Genomic DNA, 22,407 nt, shown 5'->3' with positions numbered 1-22,407 from the left:
GCCAGGACGGCGTGAAGAAGGAAGTCACGGCTTAGGAGAGGGGTGGCCGCGGTGGCGGTGGCGCACGGGCTTCCTGAGGGCGCTTTGGTCCTGGGGTGGCAGTGGGCCATGCGATTAAGCCTAATGTCTGCTTCCTCCAGTTTCTCTGAAATCTGGCAGCATCTCATTTCTTTGTGGCCAGTGCTTGGGCACTAATAAGGTCAAGGGAATATAAAAGTTCTACTCAAGTCACAGAAAAAAAAAAAAAAAGGTTTTCCATAGTCAAATGCAGTAGCAATACCTGGTTTAAGTGGTGCTGAGGGTGGTCAGCAAGGCCTGAGATAGAGACTGAAAGGGGAGGGTTTTAGGAATAGCAGGATTAGACTTCCCCATGTCACGATGCAAACTTACGTACATCGAAGACAGAATCGGGAAGGTTGCCATTAATACAGCGCAAGGCTTCCTGCGGCTGCTTCGTGCCGGCTCTGGGCTCTGGGTATGAGGAGGATGGCTTTCCTGGGTTAGCAGAGGCTCCGCCTCAGAGGCCGATGGAGCCGATGGTTGCTGACTGTCCTCGGCCACCCTCCGCTCACCCCGATGGTGCTTGGTCTCCACAGAAGCTCAGATAGAGGCGAGCTGCTGCGTGAGCTTTGGCGTGAGGGAGTGGGGGGCAGCTGGTGGGTGTTCAATGTCTGCTTCTAAACGACTTCCGCACGCAAGGGAAGAGGAGTTAGCCCGGAGAAGGAGTTAGTTAGCCTGGAGAAGGAGTTAGTTAGCCCGGAGAAGGAGTTGTTAGCCCAGAGAAGGAGTTGTTAGCCCGGAGAAGGAGTTAGTTAGCCCGGAGAAGGAGTTAGCCTGGAGAAGGAGTTGTTAGCCCGGAGAAGGAGTTAGTTAGCCCGGAGAAGGAGTTAGCCTGGAGAAGGAGTTGTTAGCCCGGAGAAGGAGTTAGTTAGCCCGGAGAAGGAGTTAGCCCGGAGAAGGAGTTAGTTAGCCCGGAGAAGGAGTTAGCCCGGAGAAGGAGTTGTTAGCCCGGAGAAGGAGTTAGTTAGCCCGGAGAAGGAGTTAGCCCGGAGGAGGAGTTAGCCCGGAGAAGGAGTTAGTTAGCCCGGAGAAGGAGTTGTTAGCCCGGAGAAGGAGTTGTTAGCCCGGAGAAGGAGTTAGTTAGCCCGGAGAAGGAGTTGTTAGCCCGGAGATGGAGTTGTTAGCCCGGAGAAGGAGTTGTTAGCCCGGAGAAGGAGTTGTTAGCCCGGAGAAGGAGTTAGTTAGCCCGGAGAAGGAGTTAGTTAGCCCGGAGAAGGAGTTAGCCCGGAGAAGGAGTTAGTTAGCCCGGAGAAGGAGTTGTTAGCCCGGAGAAGGAGTTAGTTAGCCCGGAGAAGGAGTTAGTTAGCCCGGAGAAGGAGTTAGTTAGCCCGGAGAAGGAGTTAGCCCGGAGAAGGAGTTAGTTAGCCCGGAGAAGGAGTTAGCCCGGAGAAGGAGTTGTTAGCCCGGAGAAGGAGTTGTTAGCCCGGAGATGGAGTTGTTAGCCCGGAGATGGAGTTGTTAGCCCGGAGAAGGAGTTGTTAGCCCGGAGAAGGAGTTGTTAGCCCGGAGAAGGAGTTGTTAGCCCGGAGAAGGAGTTGTTAGCCCGGAGAAGGAGTTAGTTAGCCCGGAGAAGGAGTTAGCCTGGAGAAGGAGTTGTTAGCCCGGAGAAGGAGTTAGTTAGCCCGGAGAAGGAGTTAGCCTGGAGAAGGAGTTGTTAGCCCGGAGAAGGAGTTAGTTAGCCTGGAGAAGGAGTTAGTTAGCCCGGAGAAGGAGTTGTTAGTCCGGAGAAGGAGTTGTTAGCCCGGAGAAGGAGTTGTTAGCCCGGAGAAGGAGTTAGTTAGCCCGGAGAAGGAGTTAGTTAGCCCGGAGGAGGAGTTAGCCCGGAGAAGGAGTTAGTTAGCCTGGAGAAGGAGTTGTTAGCCCGGAGAAGGAGTTAGCCCAGAGAAGGAGTTAGTTAGCCCGGAGAAGGAGTTAGCCCGGAGAAGGAGTTAGCCCGGAGAAGGAGTTAGTTAGCCCGGAGAAGGAGTTAGCCCGGAGAAGGAGTTGTTAGCCCGGAGAAGGAGTTGTTAGCCCGGAGATGGAGTTGTTAGCCCGGAGATGGAGTTGTTAGCCCGGAGAAGGAGTTGTTAGCCCGGAGATGGAGTTGTTAGCCTGGAGAAGGAGTTGTTAGCCCGGAGAAGGAGTTGTTAGCCCGGAGAAGGAGTTGTTAGCCCGGAGATGGAGTTGTTAGCCCGGAGATGGAGTTGTTAGCCCGGAGAAGGAGTTGTTAGCCCGGAGATGGAGTTGTTAGCCCGGAGAAGGAGTTGTTAGCCCGGAGATGGAGTTGTTAGCCCGGAGAAGGAGTTGTTAGCCCGGAGAAGGAGTTAGTTAGCCCGGAGAAGGAGTTGTTAGCCCGGAGAAAGAGTTGTTAGCCCGGAGAAGGAGTTGTTAGCCCGGAGAAGGAGTTAGTTAGCCCGGAGAAGGAGTTAGTTAGCCCGGAGGAGGAGTTAGCCCGGAGAAGGAGTTAGTTAGCCCGGAGAAGGAGTTGTTAGCCCGGAGAAGGAGTTAGCCCGGAGAAGGAGTTAGTTAGCCCGGAGAAGGAGTTAGCCCGGAGAAGGAGTTGTTAGCCCGGAGAAGGAGATAGTTAGCCCGGAGAAGGAGTTGTTAGCCCGGAGAAGGAGTTAGTTAGCCCGGAGGAGTTAGCCCGGAGAAGGAGTTAGTTAGCCCGGAGAAGGAGTTGTTAGCCCGGGGAAGGAAGGAGTTAGCCCGGGGAAGGAAGGAGTTAGCCCGGAGAAGGAGTTAGTTAGCCCGGAGGAGGAGTTAGCCCGGAGGAGGAGTTAGTTAGCCCGGAGAAGGAGTTAGTTAGCCTGGAGAAGGAGTTAGTTAGCCCGGAGGAGGAGTTAGCCCGGAGAAGGAGTTGTTAGCCCGGAGAAGGAGATAGTTAGCCGGGAGAAGGAGTTGTTAGCCCGGAGAAGGAGTTAGTTAGCCCGGAGGAGTTAGCCCGGAGAAGGAGTTAGTTAGCCCGGAGAAGGAGTTGTTAGCCCGGAGAAGGAGTAGTTAGCCCGGAGAAGGAGTTAGCCCAGAGAAGGAGATAGTTAGCCCGGAGAAGGAGTTAGTTAGCCCGGAGAAGGAGTTGTCAGCCCGGAGAAGGAGTTGTTAGCCCGGAGAAGGAGTTGTTAGCCCGGAGAAGGAGTTAATTAGCCCGGAGAAGGAGTAGTTAGCCCGGAGATGGAGTAGTTAGCCCGGAGAAGGAGTTGTTAGCCTGGAGAAGGAGTTAGTTAGCCCGAAGAAGGAGTAGTTAGCCCGGAGAAGGAGTTGTTAGCCCGGAGAAGGAGTTGTTAGCCCGGAGAAGGAGTTAGTTAGCCCGGAGATGGAGTTAGTTAGCCCGGAGAAGGAGTTGTTAGCCCGGAGATGGAGTTGTTAGCCTGGAGATGGAGTTGTTAGCCCAGAGAAGGAGTTAGTTAGCCCGGAGAAGGAGTAGTTAACCCGGAGAAGGAGTTGTTAGCCCGGAGAAGGAGTTAGCCCGGAGAAGGAAGGAGTTAGCCCGGAGAAGGAGTTAGCCCGGGGAAGGAAGGAGTTAGCCCGGAGAAGGAGTTAGCCCAGAGAAGGAGTTAGCCCAGAGAAGGAGTTAGCCCGGAGAAGGAGTTAGCCCGGAGGAGTTAGTTAGCCCAGAGAAGGAGTTAGCCCGGAGAAGGAGTTAGCCCGGAGAAGGAGTTAGCCCGGAGAAGGAGTTAGCCCGGAGAAGGAGTTAGCCCGGAGGAGGAGTTAGCCCGGAGAAGGAGTTGTTAGCCCGGAGAAGGAGTTAGCCCGGAGGAGGAGTTAGCCCGGAGAAGGAGTTGTTAGCCCGGGGAAGGAGTTAGTTAGCCCGGGGAAGGAAGGAGTTAGCCCGGAGAAGGAAGGAGTTAGCCCGGGGAAGGAAGGAGTTAGCCCGGAGAAGGAGTTAGCCCGGAGAAGGAGTTAGCCTGGAGAAGGAGTTGTTAGCCCGGAGAAGGAGTTGTTAGCCCGGAGAAGGAGTTAGTTAGCCCGGAGAAGGAGTTAGCCTGGAGAAGGAGTTGTTAGCCCGGAGAAGGAGTTAGTTAGCCCGGAGAAGGAGTTGTTAGCCCGGAGAAGGAGTTAGTTAGCCCGGAGAGGGAGTTAGCCCGGAGAAGGAGTTAGTTAGCCCGGAGAAGGAGTTGTTAGCCCGGAGAAGGAGTAGTTAGCCCGGAGAAGGAGATACTTAGCCCGGAGAAGGAGTTAGCCCGGAGGAGGAGTTAGCCCGGAGAAGGAGTTAGTTAGCCCGGAGAAGGAGTTAGTTAGCCTGGAGAAGGAGTTAGTTAGCCCGGAGAAGGAGTTAGCCTGGAGAAGGAGTTGTTAGCCCGGAGAAGGAGTTAGTTAGCCTGGAGAAGGAGTTGTTAGCCCGGAGAAGGAGTTAGCCCAGAGAAGGAGTTAGTTAGCCCGGAGAAGGAGTTAGCCCGGAGAAGGAGATAGTTAGCCCGGAGAAGGAGTTAGTTAGCCCGGAGAAGGAGTTAGCCCGGAGAAGGAGTTAGTTAGCCCGGAGAAGGAGTTGTTAGCCCGGAGAAGGAGTTAATTAGCCCGGAGAAGGAGTAGTTAGCCCGGAGATGGAGTAGTTAGCCCGGAGAAGGAGTTGTTAGCCTGGAGAAGGAGTTAGTTAGCCCGAAGAAGGAGTAGTTAGCCCGGAGAAGGAGTTAGTTAGCCCGGAGAAGGAGCCCACCCGGAGAAGGAGTTGTTAGCCCGGAGAAGGAGTTGTTAGCCCGGAGAAGGAGTTAGCCCGGAGAAGGAGTTAGCCCGGGGAAGGAAGGAGTTAGCCCGGAGAAGGAGTTGTTAGCCCGGAGAAGGAGTTAGTTAGCCCGGAGAAGGAGTTAGTTAGCCCGGGGAAGGAAGGAGTTAGCCCGGGGAAGGAAGGAGTTAGCCCGGGGAAGGAGTTAGCCCGGAGAAGGAGTTAGCCCGGGGAAGGAAGGAGTTAGCCCGGAGAAGGAGTTAGCCCGGAGAAGGAGTTAGCCCGGGGAAGGAGTTAGCCCGGGGAAGGAGTTAGCCCGGGGAAGGAGTTAGCCCGGAGGAGGAGTTAGCCCGGAGAAGGAGTTGTTAGCCCGGGGAAGGAGTTAGCCCGGGGAAGGAGTTAGCCCGGAGAAGGAGTTAGCCCGGGGAAGGAGTTAGCCCGGAGGAGGAGTTAGCCCGGAGAAGGAGTTGTTAGCCCGGGGAAGGAGTTAGCCCGGGGAAGGAGTTAGCCCGGAGAAGGAGTTGTTAGCCCGGGGAAGGAGTTAGTTAGCCCGGGGAAGGAAGGAGTTAGCCCGGGGAAGGAAGGAGTTAGCCCGGGGAAGGAAGGAGTTAGCCCGGAGAAGGAGTTAGCCCGGAGGAGGAGTTAGTTAGCCCGGAGAAGGAGTTAGCCCGGAGGAGGAGTTAGTTAGCCCGGAGAAGGAGTTAGTTAGCCCGGAGAAGGAGTTAGCCCGGAGAAGGAGTTAGCCTGGAGAAGGAGTTAGCCCAGAGAAGGAGTTAGCCTGGAGAAGGAGTTGTTAGCCCGGAGAAGGAGTTAGTTAGCCCGGGGAAGGAGTTAGTTAGCCCGGGGAAGGAAGGAGTTAGCCCAGAGAAGAGCCCACCCGGATCCTGAGAACCCGCAGGCCTCTGGAGGTGCAGGTGGAGGGGAAGGGCTGTGAGCAGGAGGGAGCGCTGCCCGAGCAGGTGCCGTCCTCGGGCAGCCCGGAGGCCCCGCAGGCCCGCGGGAATGGGATCCCAGTGGCGTGCAGCCCTCCCAGGACCCTAGCAGTTGCCGGAAGAATGAGATAAGCCGCTTTGTTTTCTGCTTCCCTCCTCGTCTGCCCTGTCCGCCTGCAGAAGCGCAATGTGGTTGTTTGCACATGAAAGTAGCTCCCCAGCTGAGGAGCAGCGCAGAGGTGACTGCTGTTTGTGCTTCAGGCCTCCTCGCAGGGGACCCGGCCGGAGAGCACCGTGACCTTTAACCCCTACGAGCCAGAGGGAGCACCCTGGGCCTCCGAAAGAGGTGAGAGCCGCCCTCTCAGCCCCTGGACGTTTCCTGCTGGGTGAACGGCCCCACAGCCTCCCTCATGGCGGGTGGGCCTCCCGGGAGCCGCTCCTCCCGCTGCTCAGAGCTCCCGCCTCCTCACGCCAACTCTGCTCCAGGTTCGCGTCCCGAGGGCGCGTCCAAGCGGGTGCTGCGCCCACTGCGCCTCAGGGGGGGCAGGGGCAGGGGGAGGCGCACCCTAGCAGACGCCTGGGCCGTGGAATGGCCCGGTGAGGACGGTGCTGGCCGTGTGAGGCCCGCACCGGAGGCTGAGCTCCGTGCCCTCTCTGGCCTCGTTATCGGAAATGGGCCTCGGCACGGCCTTCTAGGGTCTCTAGGTGACCCCAGGACATTTTTTATTGGTGAACTTGATCTGTTCATCACTACAGAAGCCACCCCCAAACTTAGTAGCTTCAAACCACAGCAGTCATTTACTGGGTCTCTCCCTGAATCACCTGGTGCAGGCCAGGCGTTTGGGCCAGGCCTCTCGCAGTCACACTGGCAGCCCGGGTGCAGGCCGTGGGGAGGCCCGGGGCCTGGGGCCGGCCCAGTCGCCCGTCTCCACTAGCCTTGGGTCTGTGGCCTGGGCCTCCCACGTCCTCGGGGTGTCTCCCAGCCTGGGAGGTGTCCGGGCAGTGGGACACCTTGCATGGCGTCTGAAGCCTCAAGAGCCACATTGCTAGCAAATAAGCCGCTTGTAACCTCTCCTGAGTACGTCACCAGCATCGCTCCTGGTAGGTGCAGTAGCGGACAGTTACAACAGCCACCGAGGCAGGGGCAGCCTGCACCTCCCAATGGATGGGGGGGTCAGCATTTTCAGAAATAAAGTCACCACCGCCCACGAGGAGGGCCCATCACATTCGCCTCTGGCAGGCAAGCCCTGTCGTAATGAGCAGTCACGCAGGAATGGGGTCACGGACAGCGTGCCCTCGGGGCTTATTGCTGCCCCCACGGGCCGGGGGAGGCCACCTGACACTCCCGCCCCATCACTACCCAAAGTGGCCAAGGGCAGCTGTGGCCACCGGGAGGCAGGCGGGTGGATGGCGGACTTCACCAGGGCCCCCCAGCCTGTGCTCCCCACTCTGCTGCAGAAGCCCAGAGAGAAGCACTGCCCATGGACACGGGGGTGTACGAGAGCCCCTACGCGGACCCCGAGGAGATCCGGCCCAAGGAGGTCTACCTGGACCGGACGCTGCTGACCCTGGAGGACAAGGAGCTGGGCTCCGGCAACTTCGGCACTGTGAAGAAGGGCTACTACCAGATGAAAAAGTAAGTCAGGGCTCCGGCCACGCCGCTCCGCCTGTGTATGACCTGCTGTGTGCATTTAATCCCAAGCACGGGGGGCGACGCGCCAGACCTGAGTCTTTCTGTACCAATGGTATAGTTTTTGTCCATTCTGGTACAGTTACCATAAAAGCATCCATTATGGATATTAAGCATATAGATAATCTATAATAATAAAAGCATAATATGCTAATTACATCGGATGTCCTTCCGGCTGCGAGGGAAGCCCGGATCCCAGGTGTCAGAGGGAAGCCGGTGCCAGCAGCCGGGGAAAGGAAGGCCTACTCTTGCACGAATTTCATTCATCGGGCCTCTAGTAATTATATATGTTAGTTTGGAGGTTACACAGGTGTCTTGTAGAGAATTAGAAAATAGAAACAAGTGAAATGTAAGAATATAAAAATGTCATATTTGTATCAGCCAAATATCACTATTGTGAACTAACCATAGTGTGTGTGTGCGTGTGTGTGAGAGAGATCTTTATATGCACACACATACACATGCTACTTAATTAAAATGCAATCATTCGGAAACAGTGTTGTCAACTTATTTTCAATTTTTTCAAATTGTGTCTCATTTTTCTTATGCAAAATATTTCTAATTTCAAATATCATTAGTATAATTATTTGCTTTATCCCATAATTTCAAATAACAATACATATTATGCAATCATTAGAATTGAATTAGTATGTTACTGATATGAATAAAGTTGGTTTTGTTGTTCGATGCTATTTTAAATGTAAGGAATTTATGTAAATGTTTTTGAGTAGGTAAGTAACATGATTCAAGGGTCAAGAATATAGATAAAAGTCTTGCTTTCAATTGCTCGCCTTCCATGCATGTATACTAGTATATGTGTGTTTAAAATATATATTTACTAGAGGCCCGGTGCACAAAATTCATGCACAGGGAGGTGTGTCCCTCAGCCCAGCCTGCACCCTCTCCAATCTGGGACCCCTTGAGGGATGTCCGACTGCCCGTTTAGGCCCGATCCAGGTAGGGTTAGGGTAGGATTGGGCCTAAACGGGCAGTTGGACATCCCTCTCGCAATCCAGGACTGCTGGCTTCCAACTGCTCACCTGCCTGCCTTCCTAATTGCCCCTAACTGCTTCTGCCTGCCAGCCTGATCACCCCCAACCACTCCCCTGCTAGCCTGATTGATGCCTAACTGCTCCCCTGCCAGCCTGTTTGCCCCTAACTGCCCTCCCCTGCAGGCCTGGTCACCCCTAACTGCCCTCCCCTGCAGGCCTGGTCTCCCCAACTGCTCTCCCCTGCAGGCCTGGGTCCTCCACAACTACCCTTCCCTGCAGGCCCGGTTGCCCCCAACTTCCCTCCTCTGCTGGCCTGGTCACCACTAACTGCCCTCCACTGCAGGCTTGATCACCCCCAATTGCCCTCCCTTGCAGACCTGGTCCCTCCCAACTGCCCTCCCCTGCTGGCCTGATCGCCCACAACTGCCCTCCCTTGCAGACCTGGTCCCTCCTAACTGCCCTCCCCTGCTGGCCATCTTGTGGCGGCAATCTTGTGTCCACATAGGGGCAGCCATCTTTGACCACATGGGGGAAGCCATCTTGTGTTGGAGTGATGGTCAATTTGCATATTATTCTTTTACTAGATAGGAGGATTAGATGGGATAGAGGCCTGGTGCACGGGTGAGGGCCAGCTGGTTTGCCCTGAAGGGTGTCCCAGATCAGGGTGGGAGTTCCCTTGAGGCATGGGGTAGCCTGGGTGAGGGGCCTGTGGTGGTTTTCAGGCTGGCCATGCCACCTGGCGACCCAAGCGGAGGCCCTGGTATCTGAGATTTATTTATCTTCTATAATTGAAACTTTGTAGCCTTAAGTGGAGGCCAAGGCAGGCCAGGGCTGTAGAAACTTGGCTTCCTCCATTGCAGGGGAAACCCAAGCCTCCTGCTCTATCCATGGCCACAGCCATCTTGGTTGGGTTAATTTGTATACTTGCTCCTGATTGGCTGGTGGGTGTGGCGGAGGTACAGTAAATTTGCATATTACTCTTTTATTAGAAGAATATATATTTGAATAAGATGCTTATTTTAAAATAAATATATTCATACCACAGTCATTTTGCAAAATGGGCTTAAATTATCCTGTACTAAAGTATACATTTTCATAACTAGTTTGTGCTAGTAAACTTCTGGCTTAACTATATATGCAAATTAGCAGAGACATGATTTAGATACAGCTTCAGCTGGAGGGTGGGAGAGGAAGGCCCTGCGGGCCGGGGTCACGAGGCGTCTCCCGTCAGCAAACACGGCCGGCCCCTTTCCTCGCGTCCTCTGTACTCGCAGGCCTCCCCACAGCTACTTTTCTGTGTCGAGTTCTGCCTTAGCTTTCTGTTGGATGCATTTGAAGGTATTTAGTGCTTTTGATGTTAACATGTATGGTATAATTTTTAGAGTTTCATGTGCTTACCCCTGGTGTTGGTTGAATATGGAAATGTAACTGGTTTTGCCTGTTACTGATACCCAGCAGCTGGCTAGCTTCACCTATTATTTCTGACTAATTATTTCTAGTAATTTATCTTTGCAGCCTTCGACCCAGAAATGTGTCCTCTATGGCTAACGAGTTCTCTGTCCTCCTGTTTAATTCTTACACGTGCCACGTTTCTTTCTTGCCGTGCCGTAGCAGCCAGTGGCTCAGTGTGGGAGAAGAGGGCACCGGCCTCCCTCTCAGGCCTGATTGCGGGGAAGCGTCAGTGTTTCCTCGCTAGGTGTGTAGCTGCTCACATTGGATTAAGAAAGTTCCCCGTTTCCTTACCTTTCTGAGAGCTTTGTTTTTAATCATGAATGTGTATTACATTTTATTGCATATTTTTTCCACGGCTGGGATAAACAGCTTTTCTCCTTTATTGTGTAATGTGGTACATTATACACTGATTGGAGGATATGTTTATTGATGAGGGAGGGAGAGAGAGAGAGAGAAAGAGAGAGAGAGAGGCAAGAGAGAAACATTGATCAGTTGCCTCTCATATGCACCCTGACCAGGGATCAAACCCAGAACCGTGTTGGTGCACAGATGACACTCCCACCACCTGCTACACTAATTTATTTTTCAAATATTAAACCCATTTTGCATTCCTAGAATAAACTCTTCTTGTTCATGAATTATATATTCATATTTTTTTATAATTTACTCAAATTTTTATTATTTCTCATAGAACTTTTGCATCTTATGTTCATGAGGGTCATCAGTAAATTATATTCTTGTCATTTCTTTGGCTGGTTTGGCATCAGGGTAATGCTGGCCTTAGGAAAATGAATTGGGGAAGTTTCCTTCCTTTTCTCTGTCCTGGAAGAGGCTGTAGGTGTTTTTTCCCTCAAACATTGGGAAGAATTGAGAGGTTTTTGCACGTAAATTTTGAGCCCTACCTCACACAAACACAAAACCAGTCTGGATGGATGGTTGATGAAATGTGAAGGTCAAACAATAACTTGTCTGGCGACAGCACAGGACAGACAGTGCTCCCGAGACGCAGCATGGGGAGGGGTTCCGGAGCCGCGCTGTGCCCGTCTGGGGGGAGCTGCCCCTGCGCAACCGAGAGGCGCGCTGAGCTCTTCCCTGCGGCTGCCTGCGCCTGTGTGAGCGCATGTCAGAGCCACTCTGCTGTCCGCTCACTTCACCTGCTCTGCTCCTGAGTTCTTGCTTGAGTCTCTCATTGTGGAGTTCAACAAGAGAGCTCCGTACGTGCTGCATCTTAGGAATCGTATCAGAGAGAAATTAAGTTCCATTCACTGATGTAAACCCCACTGTGCAAGATGGTCTCCAGATCCCAACTTGATCGGTGTGATGTTGTTATTAGAAAATAAAAATAATAATTCATTTTTTGCAATGAGGCTTGCTCAAAATTCACAAAGCAGCTTAAAAGTTTTGTAAACTGAACTTGAACAGCACCTGCTTGTTATGTCTGCATCTCTGTATCGAAGGGATGTGTGTTCACCTACGTTACACACCATCGGAGATGGCAGGGCCCAGGACGTGACAGGCGCCCCGCTGCCTTGTCTGCCAGGGCCAGTCGGGAGTGACTGACTGCTCGTTGTCCTGGGCTTGGGGCTTGGCTGGGGCACTCTGCAGCCCCCGCCCGCCCGGTGTTTGTAACTAAAGGACCGTCGCTCCCTTTGTCTGTGAAGCGACAGAACATTGTTGGAAAACTAGTCCCTTAAGCTTCTTAGGACGCGTGTCCATTCTGTGCCGTCACGTGTATGACCCGGTACTAACGGACATTTATCTCACGTGCGCCTGCTGATCGGTTCTGGTGTGGTGTGGCTTCTTTGCAGAGGTGTGAAGACGGTGGCTGTGAAAATCCTGAAAAACGAGGCCAACGACCCGGCTCTGAAAGACGAGCTGTTAGCAGAAGCCAACGTCATGCAGCAGCTCGACAACCCGTACATCGTGCGCATGATCGGGATCTGCGAGGCTGAGTCCTGGATGCTGGTCATGGAGATGGCGGAGCTGGGCCCGCTCAACAAGTACCTGCAGCAGAACAGGTACTGCCGGCCGGCGCCCCGCTGCGGGCAGGCGCAGAGCCCCTGGGTCCCCGGAGGCCTCTCCGCCACCCTCCGCGCACCTTGCCAGAGGAGATAGCTCTTGTCTTTGGATCAAGTGTTTTTTAGCTCCTTTTGGGCAAAAGCAAAAACAAACAAAATCCTCTAATTTACCAGTTTGGATTTCATTCTCTTTGCCCGCTCTGTCCTGGCCCAGGGATAGATAGAGTCAGCCTCAGAATGTCCTGGCAGTCAGCGTCACCTCCTAAGAAAGACATGGTTGTTACAAGAATATTTAATAAGCTTTTTATGGGGATAACTGCGGAATTGTACTGGCTGGCTGACCTCTACGTTCCCGCGAGTAATTACTGCTGGAAGTGCCACTCGGTGCTGAGATGGAATAACTCATAGCCTAGCCACTGGTTGCTTAATCATTCGCCACACTGCGTTTCTACTCAGGCTGTGCCTTTAATCTCCAAAAAGGGAGGCATTGCTCCCGCTTCATGGGGGAGAACTGGGACTCAGGGTGGGTTTCGTTTTCCATCCCATAGTGAAGCCCGGTTCTCCTTTAGCCCGGAATGGCCAGCCTGCTGTGTGCGTGTCATGCAGTTCAAAGCAGGCCTTGAAAGGTGCACCTCTGAGCACCAGGAGGATGGTGCTCACTCTCGAACAGCTGTAGGTTAGCAAGGTCCTTGGTCACCACTCGTGAGTCCTGCTTGAGGAGAGGAGGAAGTGAGAGGACCCACCTCTGTCTGTGAGGCATGGTGGCTGCTCCTACATGGACCCCGTCCACTGTCACTAATGACATACTTGCCTTGCAGACACGTCAAGGACAAGAACATCATCGAGCTGGTTCACCAGGTGTCCATGGGGATGAAGTACTTGGAGGAGTGCAACTTCGTGCACAGAGATCTGGCGGCAAGAAACGTCCTGCTGGTGACGCAGCATTACGCCAAGATCAGTGATTTCGGGCTGTCCAAGGCCCTCCGCGCGGATGAGAACTACTACAAGGTGGGCACGGCTGGCGGCCTTCCGAGCAGCAGGTGGTAGAAATCTGAAGTGCAAGTGCATCTCCTTTATATTTTATTGTGATAGGATTTCAAGGAGCAATGTCCCTATTTAAAAATAACTATGCAAAAATGTTCTTCTTGAGCTTTGGTTCTATTTTTAAAATGGAAACACTAATATATCACAACCTGAGATTTACTCAGAATAGTATCTTCCAAACCACGTTCCTTGGCCAATAGGGAATCAACAATTAAGCGTCAGAAAGAGAAATTAAGAACACAACCCATTTATAGTCACAGCAAAGGAATAGAAAACACACAGGAATAGATTCAGACCGGGAGGCCAAGACCTGCTCCACGGGAAATCACCTCGCCCGTCAGAACGGCTGCTGCCAAAGACCAGAAAGAAGGCATGTCGGCGAGGGTGAGGGGGAAGGGACCCCTGGGCACTGCTGGTGGGAATGGGCACAGCCACTGTGGAAAGTCGGATGACGGCTGCTCAAAAAATTAAGAATAGCGTGACCTACGACCCAGCAGTCCCACGTTCGCAGATTCTCCTGAAGGAGATGAAACCACTGTGTGAGGGCGGTCTGTGCCTCCCATCTTATCGCAGCATCATTCACAATGGCCACGATCTGGAAACAACCCAAATGCCTACCAGTGGATAAACCGGTAGAGAAAATGTACACACACACCCCCACACACGCACACACACGCACACACACACACACACGCACACACACACGTTAAAAAGAAGGAAATGCTGCTGTTTGCAACAACATAGATGAAGCTTGAGAGCATGAGAGTGACATCAGTCAGACCGAACAAGACAAATACTCGCTGTGAAACCCAAAGAAGCTGAGCCAGTGGGAGCAGAGAGCAGGTTCTGGGGCAGGAAATGGATGAAGGTGGTCAGATGTACCCACTTCCAGCTGTGAGACGAGTGAGCTCGGGGCATCTCGTCAGCAAGGCGGTTGCTAAGAGAGGAGATAGTAAATGTTCTCACCACAGTAACAACGACAAAGCGGTAATCATGTCCGGTGAAGGACGCGCAGCTAACTCTACTGTTGTAAACAGCTCCCAAGATACATGTGTATCAAATCATCCTATTGCACAAAAACTAAAAGCCGAGGTAGAACCCATGAAAAGAGACTAAACACTCTGAGAAGATGGTGACATGGAGAATATTTCGTAAGCAAGCAAAGCAAAATGGGCTAAAGGAATAAAAAGTTGAACAGATTAAAAAGAAGCGATAGGGACGGAAGCAATGAGCGTGGCCCTTGGTGAGGCTGACGCCGCGCAGCACAGAGCTGCAGCGCGCGCCCTTTGCCACGCAGCTCCGCCGAGACCGCCCGACGCGGGCACACACAGGCTCCCGCGTGTGGTCTCCGCAGATGTATGTCTTTACAAATTGAAGGTTTGGGGCAACCATACATTGCACGAGTCTATTGGCGCCATTTTTCCAACAGCATTTTGCTCACTTTATGTCTTTGTGTCATATTTTGGTAACTCCTGCAATATTTCAAACCTTTTGATTATTGTTAGTTTTGTTACACTGATCTCCGATCAGTGATGTTTGATGTTGCTGTTATAAATGCTTTGGAGCAGCACGAACTGCACCCACATAAGACAGCAAACTTAGTAAATGCCGGGTGTGCTCCGATTCTCCAGCGAGCAGCCTCCCCCTCTGTCTCCTTCCCCACGGCCTTCCTGCTCCCTGAGACACAACAACCTGGGAATCAGACCAACTATTGTTAACCCCACAGTGGCCTCTGTGGCTGCCACAGACAGTGGCTCCTCGGATGGACCTGGGCAGAGAACATGGAACCTCTCCCATCACTGGGAACATCCGTGATTCCTGGGAGAGGCATCATGTCAGCACCGCAGGAGTCTGGGAGACGTGGGCGGGTGACTGCAGGGCCCGGCTGCAGTAAGGAGGCGCCTGCAGACGTGGGGGACAGCGAGGCCAGCCCCAGGGGAGCTGCGGCGGGAGAGAGCTGCGATCTCGTGAGGGAACCTAAGGGTCGGGGAGCGGCAGCTCAGGGATGAGCAAAGGAAGTGGTTGCTTGAGACGAAGCGACTCCTGGCGAGGAGGCCGCGGAGCCTGTTGCGATGACAGCCAAGGCTTAGAGTCTCACGTGAACTTAGCTGGGGAAGCGGCCGCAGGTGTGAGAGGGCCGCCTCCAAGTCTGAAGGTCTGTGGGCAAAATGCCGTCACTCAGTAGCCAGTGCTGCAGAGAAACCGGCGTGAGAGGAAGTCAATCGATGCAGCCAAATTCACTGTTGTCTTATTTTACCAACACCCCCCCACACACAACCTTCAGTCACCACCATCCTGATCAGCCAGGAGCCATCAACATTGAGGCAAGACCCTCCACCAGTGACAATTTGGACTCGCTGAAGGCCCGGCGATGGCCAGAACATTTTGGATGTAAAGTATTTTAATTGAGGGCTGTACACTGTTCTCTTAGACTGGATGCTTTTGCACACTTAGTGGACTGCAGTATAGTGTAGACGTAACTTGTATGCTCTTGGAAACCAGAAAGTTCATGACTGCCTCTGCTGTGGTGTCCGGGTGGAACTCGCCTCACACACTGCAGCTCTGTCCATTGTGGCAAGATGTGTAATGACAAAATCCGGGCAGCCCCACTGGCCTCTCGGCGGAGGCTGGTTAAGTTAGTTGTAGGAGATTTATTTGAAGCACACATATAAAAGCACAAGTCTGAAATGGACTTTATTGGCATGTACTGACATAGACACAAATCTAAGACACAGGGTTAGTAGAAAAATTAAAAAGTAAAGTGCAAAAAGGGTATGCCTCTAACTTTATTCCCCCAGAAGCATATGTTCTCTGTTTACACTTGTATATGTATTTTTCTGGAAGGATCCAAGAAAAGCTCTCAAAGGTGGTTGTCTCTGTAGACTAGAAGAAGGAGGTGGTGGTGGGCACAATTTTGAAAATCTAAATCTGAAGATAAAGCAGAACATGGATGAGACAGAGGTGCGATCAGTGTGGCACAGAGCTGCCCGGCACCTGTGGTCTCAGATCCATCCCCCAAGTTGCCCCTTCCGACCCGCCTCCCTCTGCCCTGGGGACTTCTCCAGATTAAAGTGACATCCCCAGCGGCAGCAGGCCTCACAGACCCGGAGCCCCTAAGCAAAGGCCTCTGGGAGGCACAGTGTGGGTCTCTTCACTACCTCCTTCAAAGTGAGAGCGTTTGGAATGATACTGTAAGCAGCCTGTGCCGAACAGGGAGTGCCGGCTCAGAGCTGCGGACCGTGCACCGAGAGCCGCCCGGCTCCTGGCGCGGGACCAGGACGCAGTGCTCGGGCGGCTCGCCTTGTGACCGGTCCCCGGGCTGTGAGGGCCGGAGGAAGAGGTGAGAGAAAATGACGAAGAGATGCACAAAAGTCTATCTCAATCATTTAAAAATGTATTTGAAAGTGAAAAGTTTAAGATTTTAGGATTTAATCGTATGTTTAAGGTTCATACCAATTACATGCACACATGCACATGTGCATACACCCCCACACACGGCACATGCATGTATGTGCATACACATGGTGTAATGAGTCATGATTTCATTCTTTTTTTAAATTGTGGTAAAATACCCTTAACATAAATTTTACCATCTTAACTCTTTTCAGGATTACAGTTCAGTGATGTTAAGTACGCTCACTTTGTTTACAACTAATCTCCAGAATTCTTTTCATCTGACCCAGCTGAAACTGAGCTCACTAAAAGCTACGCCCCATCGCTCCCTCTGCACCGGCCCCTGGGCCCTCCCCCTACTTCCTGTCTCTTCCTCGGACGACTCCAGACCCCTCGATGAGTAGAACCTTCTGGTGCTTGCCCTCTTATGACTGGACTGGCTTGTTTCTCTGAAAGGGCCCCGCATGGTTCATCCATGCCGTCGTGTGTGTCCGAATCCCTTCCTCCGGAAGGCTGTGACATCCGCTGTAGGTGGAGCCCGTTCTGTGGTCTGTCTGCTGTCAGTGGGCATTTGGGTTGCTGCCGCCTTGGGCTCTGGTGCGCAGAGCTGCATGGACACGGGTCTGTTCTGACGCAAGTTCTCCGGTTGCCTTGCTTTCAGGCGCAGACGCACGGGAAGTGGCCCGTCAAGTGGTATGCCCCCGAGTGCATCAACTACTACAAGTTCTCCAGCAAGAGCGACGTCTGGAGCTTCGGGGTGCTGATGTGGGAGGCGTTTTCCTACGGGCAGAAGCCGTATCGGGTTAGCCTCTGCTTCTCTGTCCTGGTCCTGCGGCCTCGTTCTGTCTGCACAGAGGAGCACCCTCACACCGTAGTGCTGGCCTCCTTCTGAGGCTCTGCTGTCGTTTGACGGTTAATAGGCGCTCCGCTTATGCTGAACTGCAAGAGAAATATGTCATGCTAGCTGAACAGTACATCTTTCTGTCCTTGTACATTATGCATGTAAATATGCATAAAATGTACCCAAATCAACATTAATTAAAATTGAAATAGAAAGTATGTCTATTTCCAGTATCAGATTGGCAGCTCATTCCATTTGTTAGATGTGTTTAAACTGAGGCACACGTGCCAAAAAGGGCGCAGTCGCTAGGACGCAGCTTATGAACCTTCACAAATGGAACATTCTCGTGAAAGCAGCCCCAGATGAAAACAGACAGAACCCAATCTCCTGCCCCTGCACGCACGCCTCCCGCCGAGGGCCGCCTCATTGACTTTCAGATCTTAGCCAGGCGCTCCTGTTTTTGTTCTTTTTATCATTGAAACTGCACTTCATGTACTCTTGTTTCATTGGGGATGGCAGTTGGGATGTATTTGTGGCTTTGTTTTGTTTTGCTGAGTGCTATTGTTTTAAAATCTCAGGTATATTTTGCATGTTTTAGGGGATGAAAGGAAGTGAAGTGTCTGCTATGCTGGAGAAAGGAGAGAGGATGGGGTGCCCTCCGGGGTGTCCGAGAGAGATGTACGAGCTGATGACCCTGTGCTGGACCTATGAGTGAGTACCCCCCTTCCTGCCGTCATGCAGCGTGCCGGGCGGCCTTCTCCTGGGGCAGGGTGTGTTGCCTCCTGCACAGCAGGGGAGCTGCCTTGCTTTCTGGACCATGCCCTTCTATTCTTCAGTCTAAGACTAAGTTTAGACAATTACTCTAATCCCGGAGGCCACATTTGAAATGTAGATAATATTGGCGGGCGGAGTTGGCCACAGTAGAAAGATGCTCCTACGTCTGGTCTGGTGCTGGGGACCATTCTTGGCGACAGAGGATGAGAGGTACTTGGAGGGAAATGTGTATTTTCCTAGTTCCTGGCCACCTTTTGGGGTACGGTGTGGCCACGATGCTGGCTGGCTCTCAGATGAACTGTGAGGTAGCACCGCCCAGGGAGTGCCCCAGGCCTGGGAGTGGTGGTCCTCAGAGTTGCCTGGAGCACACGTGATCTTATGGCAGCTCAGCAGGAAGGGAGACCCATCACACCCGGGGACCAGGGAAGGATCACACCCGGGGACTGGGGAGGATCACACCCGGGGACCGGGGAGGATCACACCCGGGGACCGGGGAGGATCACACCCGGGGACCTGGGGGGGGGGGATCACACCCGGGGACCCAGGGCTGGGGGAGGATCACACCCGGGGACTCAGCGGGGGGGGGGGGGGGATCACACCCGGGGACTGGGGAGGATCACACCCGGGGACCGGGGAGGATCACACCCGGGGACCGGGGAGGATCACACCCGGGGACCGGGGAGGATCACACCCGGGGACCTGGGGGGGGGGGATCACACCCGGGGACCGGGGAGGATCACACCCGGGGACCCGGGGGGGGGGGATCACACCCGGGGACTCAGCGGGGGGGGGGGGATCACACCCGGGGACTCAGGGCAGGGGGAGGATCACACCCGGGGACTCAGGGCGGGGGGAGGATCACACCCGGGGACTCAGGGCGGGGGGAGGATCACACCTGGGGACTCAGCGGGGGGGGGGATCACACCCGGGGACTCAGGGCGGGGGGAGGATCACACCCGGGGACTCAGGGCGGGGGGAGGATCACACCCGGGGACTCAGGGCGGGGGGAGGATCACACCTGGGGACTCAGCGGGGGGGGGGGGATCACACCCGGGGACTCAGGGCAGGGGGAGGATCACACCCGGGGACTCAGGGCGGGGGGAGGATCACACCCGGGGACTCAGGGCGGGGGGAGGATCACACCTGGGGACTCAGCGGGGGGGGGGATCACACCCGGGGACTCAGGGCGGGGGGAGGATCACACCCGGGGACCCAGGGCTGGGGGAGGATCACACCCGGGGACTCAGCGGGGGGGGGGGGGATCACACCCGGGGACCCAGGGCGGGGGGAGGATCACACCTGGGGACTCAGCGGGGGGGTGGGGATCACACCCGGGGACTGAGAAGGATCACACCCAGGGACCAGGGGAGGATCACACCGGGGACCGGGGAGGATCACAATTGGGGAGGCACTCGTATTTGCAGTAGATTTAATAAGTTGGGGAGCAGCTCTGCTCTGAGGTGCAGGGGCTAGTGATGCTGGAGCATTCCTGGAAAGGGGCATTGCAGGTGCTCGCAGGTGCCACCCGGGACTCTGCAGCCCCAGAGAGCACCACTCCCCCGGCTGGGCAGGCAGGTAAGGTCTCACCGTGGTCTAGACGCAGCATGGGGTCAGCCCCAAAGGGAAGGCGGCTTGCCCAGCTGCTGGTGCTGACCCGCTCAGAGAAGGCCCTCTGGACCGAAGCTGCCCACGGGGCCTGGGGGCGTCTTGAACTGGCTGTCAGTGCCAGCAGGGGGAGAGGCGGGAAGGAGATTTTAGGTGGGGGCGTCCCTTCTTTGAGTCTTGACTAAGTGCACCCCACGGGGCCCACACTAGAATCACTAGACTCATGGACAGGTAGGTCCCGGCCATTTTCAAAGTGGAACTCAAAGGTCTGGACTAGACATTGCGGTTGGGGAGGGTCCTACAGGAAACAGAAGACCAAGGGCCCTGAGCGATGTTACCGACCTTGACTTGACACCTTGCACCTGCGCTGACTCAGGCCCCGCCTCCTGCCTGGAGGCGCCTCTGAAAGGCAGGGCAGGAGGGGGCGCTGCCCTCCTAGACTCCTCTCGGCAGCACCTGTCCTCTGCGCGGCCCGGGGGAGCGGGGGCTTGCCTGGCTCCCGCAGGGGCTGTGTGCTGTGCCCCTGGCGGGGCCCGGGCCCTGGTGGCTGTGAGTTGTCACGGGAGCAGAGCAGACCCGGGTGGGAGAGGGCGAAGCGGTGGGAGGGCCGCCAGGGCCCGCGAGCCTGTGGCATTCATAGCTCTCCAGTCTGCCTGCGCCTTCCTGTGGAAGGTTTCACTTCCTGCGAAAGATGAACTTTGAACTATTCCGAGACAAGTGGGGAAAAGAATTAAAAGGAACTCTCGGGGAGAAGGTTAACGCTAGTGTTTTGCTCTGAATGTGAACCCTGACGTGTTTATTTCTGTCAGCTGTTCTCCGCGGTGGATGTGACCAGTGAGGAGGGGGAGGGTGCGCGGGGCGCTCGGGGGGCGGGCATTAGGGGATGTGCTCCTCAGGGGCCCGGGGGTGGTGGTGATGCAGTGAGGCACCCCGGCGTGGCTGGGACTGGGGGTGATGCATTGAGGCACCCCGGCTTGGCTGGGACTGGGGGTGATGCAGTGAGGCACCCCAGCGTGGCTGGGACTGGGGGTGATGCAGTGAGGCACCCCGGCGTGGCTGGGACTGGGGGTGATGCAGCGAGGCACCCCGGCTTGGCTGGGGAGCCAGGGCAGAGAGCCTGGACCAGATCTGCTCGCCGCCTTTGTCCCCCTGGACACAGCTCTTCGTGCAGGGGAGGAGGACAGGCGCTTGGAATTGGCGGGGGGCAGGGGGAACTGCTCTGAGACAGCCCGGGCCCAGGTGCTCTGCAGCCGGAGGCTGAGGTCACAGCCCGAGTGAGGTCCAGGCGGCGGGTCTCCGGTCCAGGGACTCTCCGCAGACCTCTCCTCTAGGAATTGGCAGCAGGGCCCCGGCGTCAGTGGAGGAGCAACCGTGACGGCGGCCATGCCCCAAATTAGGAAGGACAACTCCTTGTCAGACAAGCTGGGTTTCGGAAGGTGAAAGGTTTCCACGGATACGCGGGATGCGGTGCCGGTCAGGGAGCGATGGTCGGAGACCGTGTGTAGCGATAAGTAGTTAAATGACGGACAGTTGAATGAAAAAGAAAACACACACACAAACATTTTGGGAGCATGGCCAGCCAGGAGGCCTGGGAAGCGCAGGAGCTGGCGACGGGGAGTCACCTTGGCAAACCTCACGAGACCCCGGCCCTCCCTGTGGGAGCCTGCAGGTGAGGAGGGGCAGCAGGCAGGAACAGTCAGCTGTAAAGTCAGTGCCTTCCACTGCGTGCTCTTGAAAGGAGGTGAGCCCGATGGCGCTCAGAGCCCGAGGACACAGGCGGGGGCGGGGGAGGGAGCTCGTGTGTGTGAGGACCCCCATGTTCACGCAGTTATGCTCAGAGGAGAGGAAATGGCTGCCTGGGCAGTCAGCCACCTTCTCCAAGGTGATCAATTTTTATTGTTTTATATGTTTTTATTGACTTTGTTAGAGAGAGGAAAGGAGAGGGATAGAGAGAGAGAAACATCCATCAGCTACCAAGGCGATAGATTTTGATAGCTAGGTAGGTAGGAAGGAAGGTAGGTGGACAGATAGGTAGGAAGGTAGGTGGGTAGCTAGGTAGGTAAATAGGCAGATGGAAGGGTGGGTGAACAGGTGGATAGAAAGACGAAAGACGGATGGATAGTTACTTACATTGATTGATAGACGATGGGTGGAAGGATAGATACGTAGGAAATAGGTAGACAGATCAATAGATAGCTAACAGGTGACAGATGATAGATCAGTAAATAAATACGTGATAGGTGGGTGATGGATAGGTATGGTGGGGTAGATAGATAAGTAGCAACTTACACAGAAGACATGTACACACACCTCAGGTCTAAGGCAGACTGCCCTGTCCACTGCCCTTCATTTCCTGCACGCTGAGACACCCCGCCCGGAGGCTACACTTGTGGGCTGGGCGGTACTGGGCCAGCAGGAAGCAACACCCCCACACAGGCATGCGATGGCACGTTGTGGTGGGCGCTGCAGAGCCGGCTGCAGGGGGCACGGGACGGGACCGGGTAGGGTCACACTTCTGTCAGGTCCCTGTTGGGCCCTTTGGACAGGGTTTCCCCTGACAACTGCAGGATGGGGAGCTTGGGGTCAGGAAATGGGAGGGAAGAAGGGGTGCACTGGGCACAAGGGGAAGCGTGGACAAAGCATCGGGCCTGGGTGGGTGGAAGCAGCGCAGCCCAGGATACGCGGTGCCCTCCTGTGCCCAGGCTCAGGTGGTCCTGGGTTCCTCCCGGCAGCCCGGCCCCTGGGACACCCGACCGCTGTCTTCCCTGAGGCCCAGGCTGTGTTCCGGTTCTCTACCGAGTTTCTTGGTGCTTAGCTGCCGGTGAATGAAACCCGCACAGCAAGACTCAGGCAGGTCTTGTGCGCTCAGGCCTCCGCAGTGCGGCAGAACTTTCTGTTTTGCAAAGATGATCAGTGTGTGTTCCCTTGGGAGCAGGACTGAGGCTGTCTGTCTGTGTGGACACAGTTTCT

The 22,407-nt window shown here is 54.7% G+C and overlaps 1 protein-coding gene across 1 annotated transcript in view; it reads left to right on the top strand.

The window, feature by feature from the left end:
* The window catches only part of SYK (spleen associated tyrosine kinase), an 87,430-nt gene that overhangs the window by 62,778 nt on the left and 2,245 nt on the right, over window positions 1-22,407 (top strand). The window contains exons 8-13 of the mRNA XM_008156863.3: window positions 5,890-5,974; window positions 7,087-7,264; window positions 11,571-11,780; window positions 12,599-12,788; window positions 16,879-17,019; window positions 17,657-17,769. Of these exons, the coding sequence (XP_008155085.1) occupies window positions 5,890-5,974; window positions 7,087-7,264; window positions 11,571-11,780; window positions 12,599-12,788; window positions 16,879-17,019; window positions 17,657-17,769 (917 nt within the window). The remainder of the gene's footprint in view (window positions 1-5,889; window positions 5,975-7,086; window positions 7,265-11,570; window positions 11,781-12,598; window positions 12,789-16,878; window positions 17,020-17,656; window positions 17,770-22,407) is intronic.

This window comes from Eptesicus fuscus, chromosome 15, assembly GCF_027574615.1.
Source record: "Eptesicus fuscus isolate TK198812 chromosome 15, DD_ASM_mEF_20220401, whole genome shotgun sequence".
NCBI lineage: Eukaryota > Metazoa > Chordata > Mammalia > Chiroptera > Vespertilionidae > Eptesicus > Eptesicus fuscus.
This window is presented reverse-complemented; position numbering and strand designations above follow the sequence as displayed.